This window comes from Panthera pardus, unplaced genomic scaffold (assembly GCF_024362965.1).
Source record: "Panthera pardus isolate Hobbes unplaced genomic scaffold, ASM2436296v1 HiC_scaffold_21, whole genome shotgun sequence".
In the NCBI taxonomy this organism is placed as follows: domain Eukaryota; kingdom Metazoa; phylum Chordata; class Mammalia; order Carnivora; family Felidae; genus Panthera; species Panthera pardus.
This window is the reverse complement of record NW_026526777.1, coordinates 44,708,471-44,718,858: the sequence shown is the minus strand read 5'-3', so window position 1 is coordinate 44,718,858 and position 10,388 is coordinate 44,708,471. Positions and strand designations below refer to the sequence as shown.

The following is a 10,388-nucleotide window of genomic DNA, read 5'->3' as shown; positions in this document are numbered from 1 at the left end:
CAGCTCTGTAAGGCTGTGGAATATGTCAGGAGAGCCTCCTGGATCCAGGGCCCAGCCCAGTGTGACACACACATAGTGGGGCTCTGACAACTCAAAGCTTTGCCCCTATCTTTGGGCCACTGACTTGACTGCCCTGGGCCTCAGCCCCTGTATCTGTAATCGGAGGGGACTGACTACATCTGTAAGATGCCTTTCAACTCTTAAGGAAATGTTAAATACACTGCATTCCTCAGTGTGTTGGATAAGTGAATTGTTTCCACAGTCTTCTGGGTAGGGATGCTGAGCAATCACACCAAATACTTGTTTGCAAAATCTGAGTCTAAAATAATTGAATTTGCCTGGCTTCTGTTTCATCTCACGGTTTGTGTGTAAACACTTCACATTTCCTGGATTTTTCTTTTACCTGGACCTACAACTACATCTGTAAAGTAGCTCCTGGCTTAGTCGAAGCGGGGACCACAACAAGAAGCATATAAATTGGTGGCCACTGCATGCTAAAAGCTAAATATTAATTTTGTTCAGTCCAGTTCTAGACAAAATTAAATTACCCTCTGGTATTTTCTCCTTTGAGCACCTCTCTTTCATCAAGCCTTCCTTTGCTCTGTCCAGGCCCATCTCAAGTCCTCACCACCATGTGTTCCAGACACAGACTTGTTTGTTGACTGTGGAAAGAAGAACGAATCCGTGCACCCTGCTAAGAACACACAACTCCTTTGTGGCAGAGATGGTTCATGCCCACCAAGCCCGCCAGGTGTTCTCCCACATTTCCCCCTCCCTCTGCATTCAGATCAGGGCCACCGGCTGACCAACGGACTGTGAATGGACGCAGCACGGTCACCTCGGTCGGGTCAGTTAGGAACAGTGTGAGTTCTCTTCACCGTCACTGTGACTTGAGGTGGCAGGGCTGGCAAGATGGAAGCTGGGTCCTGGAGCCACTGTTAGGGGAAAGCCCCTAAGGAGAGCTGCCTGATTCGCATTATACCATGACGTAATGGAAAATAAAACTGCCTTAAGCTACTGAGATTTCGTGGTTTGTTACTTCAGCCTCGCCGAATCGAGCCCAACACATCCCTTCCAGAGGTATTTCCTGCTAAGAGAGGTTCTAGGGGAAATGACAATGCAAAACCCGAGGGAAAGGACTTCTCACAGTGGACCTAGGGATACTTGTCGTAATCAGTGCCACTGCAGCAGCATCCGTAGAAAAAGAGGATCAGCCTCAGCGAACCTTCTTGATACCACTGGTATTGGGGCATGAAGCGACACCGTATGCCTCCTTATGGTCTTGTGCTGCATGATGAATTTGGAAAGTCTCCGAAGAAGGGAGTTTTAAGACACTATTCCTTCAGGCAGAAAGTAACCAAGCCCAGCTTCTAGACAGAGGTAGAACGAGGGAACCAGTTTTCTAGAATGATCTTGAAAAAACAGTGACCTAGTGCCAGAGACAGAAATCCCTTTTCTTCTTCCTGTCCCACCTCATATTATCAGTTATTAAAACTGGGGCGCCTGGGTGGCTCAGTCAGTTAAGTAAGTGTCCAACTTCAGCTTGGGTGATGATCTCGCGGTTCGTGAGTTCGAGCCCCGCGTCGGGCTCTGTGCTGGCGGCTCGGAACCTGAACCCTGCTTCAGACTCTGTGTTTCCCTCTGTCTCTGCCCCGCCCACACTCTGTCTCAGTCTCAAAAATGAACATTAAAGAAAATTAAAGATAAATAAAGTAAAACACCTGGTTGGCTCTCTCCAAAATCCCACAAGCACCAGAAAATTTGATAATTTGGATCTATTTGAGAATCCAGCGGAAACTTTTTGGAAACAGGATGAAATGACCATAATGTGCATCTGTCGAGTGAAGCTGGCCTGGTTCTGATGGCCTTGTGGGAAAACCTTCCTTCCTCCCTCCATAGAGACCCTCCTGGGCTTCCAGAGCACTGTGGATGGGGTTTTAAGAATTATTCAGCTGGGAGCAACTGCGGCCTAGGGAAGACACTCAGAAAGGAGGCAAAGTACTACCTTGGATCCTAACTCTAAGTTGAGGTGGGTTTTTTTTGTTTTTTGTTTTAAATTTTTTTTTTTAACGTTTATTTATTTTTGAGACAGAGAGAGAGAGAACATGAATGGGGGAGGGGCAGAGAATGGACGCAGCACGGTCACCTCGGTCGGGTCAGTTAGGAACAGTGTGAGTTCCTGTCCAGAGAGTTCTGTCCAGAGAGACACAGAATCCGAAACAGGCTCCAGGCTCCGAGCTGTCAGCACAGAGCCCGACGCAGGGCTCGAACTCACGGACCGCGAGATCATGACCTGAGCCGAAGTCGGACGCTTAACCGACTGAGCCACCCAGGTGCCCTGAGGTGTTTTTTTTTTAAAGTGTCCCCCACCACATGACTCTTAAGAGTCGCAATCTGGCAAGGCATCATATCTGAGTGCAGCTTCCTGAGGATGTCACTCCCTCCCCCAAACGCTCGTGACACTCACCAGTGGAGAGGATCCCCTCCTACCTCTGCCACCGGCTTCCCCTCGGCTCCCTCCAACCGAGCCAGAGGGGGCTTCCAACAAGCCTACGGATACATCTAGGACCCAGAACCCACCTGATGAACCAAATACAGTCCCTTTGGGTCTGGCAGCACATGCCAGCCAAGTCCCAAACCAGTTTATTAGTTTAACCAAAAGGTAAACAGATGATGGAGCTGTAGAAAGACAAGCATGCGAGCAGCTGAAAGCATCACCCGGCTATCCACCGGGAAACAAATTTAAGACATTTCAAGTGGCATTAAATAAATGAGGCTATGTTTTATCTACTTGGAGTTTCCATCGTCTTTAAAAAAGGAAAAAATATATATATATATTTTTTTACATTGCAGTATATAAATCTAGACTCTACATATACAGTACAATACATAGGGCGAGCACACGGCACAACACGTATGTCTTCATAGCCGCACCCTAAACTAGGCCAACAGTTCTGTATTTTGTGACCTTCGAACCCAGAAATTCAGGCTGAGGCTACATGTTCTCCAGTCTCCATGATGTCTAGCACCCCGGCCGTCTCTCCTCCAAGCACAGAAGCGCAAATCGGGACGAGCCTTGCAAACAGAACAAAGTGCTTTTCGACTGGTTGAAACCGAGGCGCTCTTTATCATGCACAGTCTGCTCTCCTCGAAAGACCTAAGGGAAATTTGAGGCCTTCCCGGCTCATTCTTTGGTCCACTGCCACGAATCTCTAAACTTTCCCTGGTGTTTCTTGCAGATTTCATATGGCTATTTACATAACATAAATCTCACATAACCTTTGGGAGCTGTCTTTACAGGATTAGGACAAAGGAAAAGAAAAAGCTCCATTTTACAATCTATGCTTTATATCTGGGTTTGTTCTTTTTATTTTTAGAATAAAAACTGGAATTTTGAGAATTTTTTCTTAAAAAGGACATTCTGAAAGTGCTTCTTACACATGTTGATATCGCACATATGGCTTTTTGGTTCAAACCCCCAGCACAGCTCAGATTTGGAAGGGAGAGGATGATGGTGTTACTAGAGACAAAAATGTCACTTAACAGTAACACTGTGATAGCAAGTGTGGGGACCTGAAAAAAAAAATGTTATTGATTCCATCTGGAAGAATGTACCTCATTAAGAAATGATTCAGATCATATACGTAGCCCCATTTCTTTCCCCATGACTAGGCACAGTAATGCTATAAAAGTTAGTCAGTAAAACAGGACACTGCTATCAGCAGGGAACATCTTCTGAGGGGCTATTAACAGAGCAGTCGCTGTTCTGAAATCTTTCACAGGCTCAAAATGATCAAATATAGTCAATCGCAGTAGGAATTTCTACACCTGAGGAATAGATTGCACGTAATATAGAGGTACTACAATCCAGATGGCAAAAGACTCCAGACATATAGTGTTACATGCAAAAGAAGGCAATCAGAAATGGCAATGAAGAAGTGGCATTCCGAGACAGGTAAGAGTCCAAACGAGTCCCCATCCTTTTGTGCTTTCTTTTCTGGCTGGTAAGTTACCAAAGAGCATGGCTACTTGTACAGTAATGATTGTGATATGTTCTTGAGCAGGGGGAACGGACACACAAGGCAGTTGCCAGAAACCAAAATGGTCTTGCGTTGGCTCCAGAGGTGTCACGGGGGCTGGACCAGTGGGTCCGATGGGCCTCCGATGCTCCTCTCGCCCTCCCTGGGGTCGCAGAAAGCGGCAGATGCGGGCAGAGGTCAAAAGCCACTGGCTCATCCAAACCCTTTCCAAAGTGGCCTTTCATTCAGCCGTGGCAGTTCCAGCCTCTGCAGATCTCTTCTGGTGGCACTTGATGGAGAAAGTCATTCTCTCCCTTATAGAAACAGTTTGGACTTCTTATAATACTGGCACAAAGGACACTCTGTATTCCTAGGATTGATTCCATTTACATGGAAGGTATGACACTAGGTTTTCAGTTCTTTCTATTTCCCTGTAAAAAGTGACCTCAACTTCCCAGGCCATTGTGCAAATTCATTTTTCCATAGTCCAGAATATCCCTAAGTCCCATATATATATGTATATATATATATATATATATATATATATATATATATATACACACACATATATATATATATATACATATATATATATACACATATATGTGTATATATATATACACACACATACATACCAAATATGTGTACATATATATTTATTTATAAAAGTGGATAATTTTGCATTTCAGTCTCAAATAGGTCAAAGAGAATCAGTGAAACATTCATCCTTTTCATGTCAAACTCATCTCCGATTTCCCCCACGATGCCTGTCATAGTGCCTTCCACACCAGAGGTACTCAATAAATAGCTGTGGACTTCGCCAATGATCCTCTAACACTGGATGGTCGCTGCAATCACCACGGCCTGTTCTCAGCCCCGCTCCGCCTTTGGCGAGCAAGGGGCCATTGGTCCCTCGCTTCAGAGGGTGATTTTGCTGTGCCTATTGCTCCAGCAGCCCCGTTTAGCTGTCCTGGGCAATGTCAAGCTGGTCCGGCTACGCAATTTCACTTGTTCTTCCATGGAGTTCTTTTTGCGTAAAATGAAGTCAAAGTTCACTTGGCTGTTCATGGCATAAAAGACATTGGCTGAGTCTGGGATCACTAGTTCTAAAGGAGAGAAGGAGAGAGAAGGCAGTCAGCTGGTGTAGGTCAGCCCAAGCACTGACAGTGGCGGGGGGTGGATTTTGTCTGGCCACAAAGCAAGGACCATTGGTCCTTTGTCCTTGGAATGTGAACTGAACCAAACAATGACAACCACCCCCAAAATCAGTTCCAACCACTCCTCAATCCCAATTTCAAATTGAACTAAATGTTCAAATGCAGAATATTTTAGCTAGAAAAAAGTGCAGTAGAAAACAAAGGCGAAGAGACGTTAAATGACACTCCCAGGATCACAGCTGGTCAACAGCAGAACTGGGCTAGAACCCAGGTATCCTTCCTCCCATCGTCCATTTTACTACTCCAGCATGCAACTTTTCTGAGACTGAGAGAATCCAATGACACAGGGGAGAAAAAAAAAAAAATCTACAGCATTTTCCAGAACCTTCTACTTGGAATATTGAAATATTTTTTGAAGTAATCCCAAATCAAACCAGTTGAATACTAAACAGCATCTATATAAGATAGAGTACATCTGTAAACATTTAAACTGTTGTCTACTTCAATGATTCCCAAACAGACAGCTGCAATTTCTGAACAGGGACTATTCCAAGTATCATATGAAATTATCAAGCAAAGTTACTTTAATTTGTTTATATTTTTATTTTTTTATTTAAACAAATTTTTTTAATGTTTATTTTTGAGAGACAGAGAGACAAAGACAGAGTGTGAGCCAGGGAGGGGCAGAGAGAGAGGGAGACACAGGATCCGAAGCAGGCTCCAGGCTCTGAGCTGTCAGCACAGAGCCCGATGCGGGGCTCGAACTCACCAACCACGAGATCATGACCTGACCCAAAGTCAGATGCTTCACCGACTGAGCAACCCAGGCGACCCAAATTCATTTATATTTTTAGAAGAAGATATATACTATTTAGCACTCAGGGGTAATGGGTATGGGAATAAAAGAGGTAAAATGGGCAATAGTATTGGGGAGGCCATCACCAGAGGCATCTGATTGCAGAATGGATGCAGTCAAGCTTATGTTAACTTCAAACACCGAAATTTTATAGTGAGACCTATGCGATCAGGTTCTCAGTGACTCTAGTACATTTTGTACAAATGTCCCCATATTCCTGGGTCAGTAATAATTCACCTCACAACTACGGATCACTTAGCATACCTCCAAAAGTACTTTGGGGCACATATTTCTTGTCACCCTGATAACCGTCCTGTGACGTATGAAGAATTAGTAGGGTACTGCCTCCTTTTCACCAATTAAGAACCAAGGCCCGAGGAGGTCAAGCAGCCCCCCGAAGACCACACAAGTGGTGGACAAAACTGGGCCCAGGATTCCTGGTTCTTCAAACCAACTGGTCTCACCTTAGCCTTGGTTCGTGGGCAACATGGTAAAACTCAAGAGATCACCTTGTAGGCTTAGAATTTTAACTGTAACCACATTAAAAGATATAATTGACAAGGGTTTGCCCCACAACTTAGGGGTCCGCTGGATGACTGAGAAAACTCCCAAGAGGTAATTGAAAAAGAATTTTCTCAGAGGCTATATACTTCATCTCTAGGAAAAAGTACTACTCTAATTTCAGCCACTCTTCTCGGGGCCCAAGATACAGCCTAGAGGATTTGCTGGTCAAATGGAGTGTGAACAGCTGCTCCCTTCTCATATTCCCAACTTTTAAAATTCTTCTTTATGCTATACTTGGGGAACAAGTGTGAATTGGGGGCACCTCGGTGGCTCAGTCAGTTGAGCATCCGACTTTGGCTCAGGTCACGATGCCATGGTTTCTGAAATCGAGCCGCGCATCAGGATCTGTGCTGACAGCTGGGAGCCTGGAGCCGTCTTGGGATTCTGTCTCCCTCTCTCTCTGCCCCTCCCCCATTCATGCTCGCTCGCTCTCTCTCTCTCTCTCTGTCTCACAAATAAATAAACATTAAAAAAAATGTGTGAATTGGTTAGTGTTGGGTCTGCCAGTAGATAGGGTTAATTTCAGTCAATAACCACACTTGGAAAGAGACTTCTTATGACTGAGTTTCTCTGATGTGACAGAGTACAGACAACTTACCTACCAGCTTATTGTCTCCTCTCAACAAATACAACCCCAATTCAAACTGGCAAATAGATACATTCAGGGTAAGTATTTGCCCCCAGTTTTCCTAAAAGGAATTTCTGCCAACAATGGGTTCCTAGACATACTGAAGTATTTCACAGATCACCAGTTCTTTGCCTCAGTAAGTGTGAGATAAAGAGCCTTCAGATTCTGGAGTTAGAAGCTTTTGCTACTTGAACATCAGTCATGAATAAAGGTAAACTGAAAGAGGGGCACCTGGGTGGCTCAGTTCCAACACCCGCTCAGGTCACAACCACGCGGTTCATGAGTTCGAGCTCCACATCTGGCTCTGTGCTGACCGCTCAGAGCCTGGCGCCTGCTTCAGATTCTGTGTCTCCCTCTCTCTCTGCCCATCCCCCACTTGTGCTCTCTCTCTCTCTCTCTCTCTCTCTCTCTAAAAAAGCATCAAAAATCTTTTAATAAAAAAAGATTAAAAGATAAACTGAAAGATAAACCTATAAGCCTCCCATGCATGATTAACTGAAATGAGAAATTATTCCAAGGACCGCTACATTACAGGTTCATATACAACTTGAACACACATTATTGGGTAAAGGAGGTGCGTGACCATATCAAAGACCCAATAGGCCCCACCGCCCCTCACCTTCTGACACAGGGAGAGACCTCTTCCAAGAAGAATGCTTGATAAAAAGTTTATAGAGCATGCAGCGGCACCTGGGTGGCTCAGTTGTTAACGTTTCAGCTCAGGTCATAATCTCATGGTTTGTGAGTTCAAGCCTCGTGTCAGGCTCCGACTAACAGCATGGAGTCTCATGGGAATTCTCTCTCCTCCTCTCTGCCCCTCCCCCCTTCTCTCTCTCAAAATAAATAAGTAAACTTAAAAAAAAAAGTTTATAGAGAATGGGCATGAGAATGCACAGCAAAACTGTGGGCAAAACAGGGTTGTTGCGGGGGCGGCTTGAGATGCTTCAGTCTACAAGTGAGGTGACGTCAGGGTTCCCCACACAATTAAAAACCCCTATTTGATTCCATTAAAAAACCCCACCATATTCATTCTCTGACTTCTACACGGGTAACCTGCCACGAGAAGCGACGTGTGCCCACCTTTGTCCTCCGAGATGACCTGTACCAGCTCGTACTCCTCCGCTGGGTCCGAGTCCAGGTTGTGCTTCAGCATCGCCCTCTGGATCACGGCGGGGGTCTTATCCTGGCTCGTCAACTGAAAAGACAATGGATGGGTTTCTAAGTATTCGGCTTCACGAGAGCCCTCTTGACCCTCTTATTCTTGCTGCCTTGTGTCTTCCTGGGGGTAATGGCCCAGTGGAATGAGAACAGGACCAGGAGCCAGAAGCCCTGGGTTCTAGTTCCGGCCCCACCCTTAGTAGCCAAATGATGATGGGCCACTTACTCTCGCCATCACCTACTCCCTCAGTCAAGTGTCTTCCCTTAGTAAAACAGAACATGTTCCTTGCCTATCTCGTCCACGCTGGTTGAGGTTCCAGTGGGGGGCAGGGTGGAATAGGAGGGTACTGTGCAAAACGCATAGCATTTTTGGTTCTGGGCTAAAATCATCCTTACCTGTTGAGCTACTGCTATGGCACCAGGTTACAACCTGGAGGTTACAAATGACCGCAGTTCTGCACAAGGATCATTTCAAAAAGCACAAGAGACTCCATGACCCAGCAATTTCACATGATCTCACATGATCTCCCAGATCACGCCATGATCTCAGCAATCTAGGTATTGACCAGGAGAAATGAAAACCTATGTCTACAAAAGGACTTCTACACAAGTGTTCATAGCAGATTCACACCCGTAATAGCCCCCAGCTGGAATCAACCTGAACCGCCCTTGACAGGAGAGAACAGGGGAATGGACAGAGAGATTATAGTATATTTCTGCTAGAACACAACTTAGCAGTTATAAACTAAGAACTGACACATGCAACAATGTGGATGAATCTCAAAAGCATCATGTTGCGCAAAAAAAACCCAAACAAACAAAAAGCAAAAAAAAAAAAAAAACTAGACACAAAAGATTACGTGGTACAGGAGACAATTCTTTGAAAAACAGGCAAAACTAATCTATGGCTTTAGAAAATTAACAATAACGAACCTTAACCTTCACTAGGGTTAAGAAGGGGAACTGATTGGAAGGGACACAAGGGAATTTTGGTGGGGGGATGAAAAATGTTCTTTATCTAGATTTGGGGTGATGGTTATACAGATACAGGTAACTATTAAAACCCAAAGAACTGAACACTTAAGATCTGTGTATGTAATTGCACGTAAATTAGACTTCAATAAAAATCAGCTCCTAGGTGTTCAAAAATAATAAATCTACCATTTTTTAAGCCCAAGTAAAGCTTCTCCTCACCCCCAATTCTGACTTTCTCCCCTTTATCTCTGCACTTCAGCCAACTATTGGCAGGGTACTTGGCGCAAGAGGAAAAGAGGTCTGACTTTTGTAACATCCCTTGAGTGATTTCTTTACATCAGAAAGAATGCACACACACACACACACACACACACACACACACACACCACACAAATTATTGTTACTTAAAAATAAAAGCTGTTCTCACCAGGAGGTAAGAGGAGAGACAGCCAGTCAATCAATCAACCAATCAATTTAAAAAAATAAAAGAAGAAGAAGACAACTGATTTCCTCCAGGAAACTGTCTCTGAGAACTTGGAGATGGCAGGGCCTAGATGTCTCCCTCTGGTCCCGAAACAGCAGCTGGAACTTGTGATTCAATAAACAACATGCATTATAATGGGGTGCTTGTAAGCGACAAAGACCCTGTTCATTTGTCTATTACCAAAACATCCGGCATACTCCTTTACAAGGGAGAAATAGATGCACACAAAATTCTAAAAGCGGAAATATGTGTTTTGATAGCCTAAAAAAAATACTCCCACAGTTGGATAGAACTGGACCAGAAGCATGAAGTTAAAGAGAAAGGATCCCACTTTAACTGGGGGGTTGGGGTGGGGGGGAAAGTGGTGGATGTGGGGCTAAGGTGATTAACATTGGGTTAAGTTGTCAACTTTAAACCTACCTAAGGAGAGAGCCAGGCTATCCTTATTTTCTTGACCTTAAACTTCCCCAAGTGTGTCCACATGAGGATGGGATACGGCCAAGAGCTTTCCATGAGTGTTTATTACTCTGTCCCATCCAATGTACTG

The 10,388-nt window shown here is 44.6% G+C and overlaps 1 protein-coding gene across 3 annotated transcripts in view; it reads right to left on the bottom strand.

Moving 5' to 3' along the window:
- Positions 1–2,598: 2,598 nt before the first annotated feature.
- The window catches only part of RGL1 (ral guanine nucleotide dissociation stimulator like 1), a 256,412-nt gene continuing 248,622 nt past the window's right edge, over positions 2,599–10,388 (bottom strand). For all 3 annotated transcript variants that reach the window (XM_019427176.2, XM_053909181.1, XM_019427170.2), the window contains 2 exons: positions 8,305–8,419; positions 2,599–5,125 (listed from right to left, as the gene is read on the bottom strand). In XM_019427176.2, coding sequence (XP_019282721.1) covers positions 4,938–5,125; positions 8,305–8,419 — 303 coding nt within the window. In that variant the 3' untranslated portion in view covers positions 2,599–4,937. The remainder of the gene's footprint in view (positions 5,126–8,304; positions 8,420–10,388) is intronic.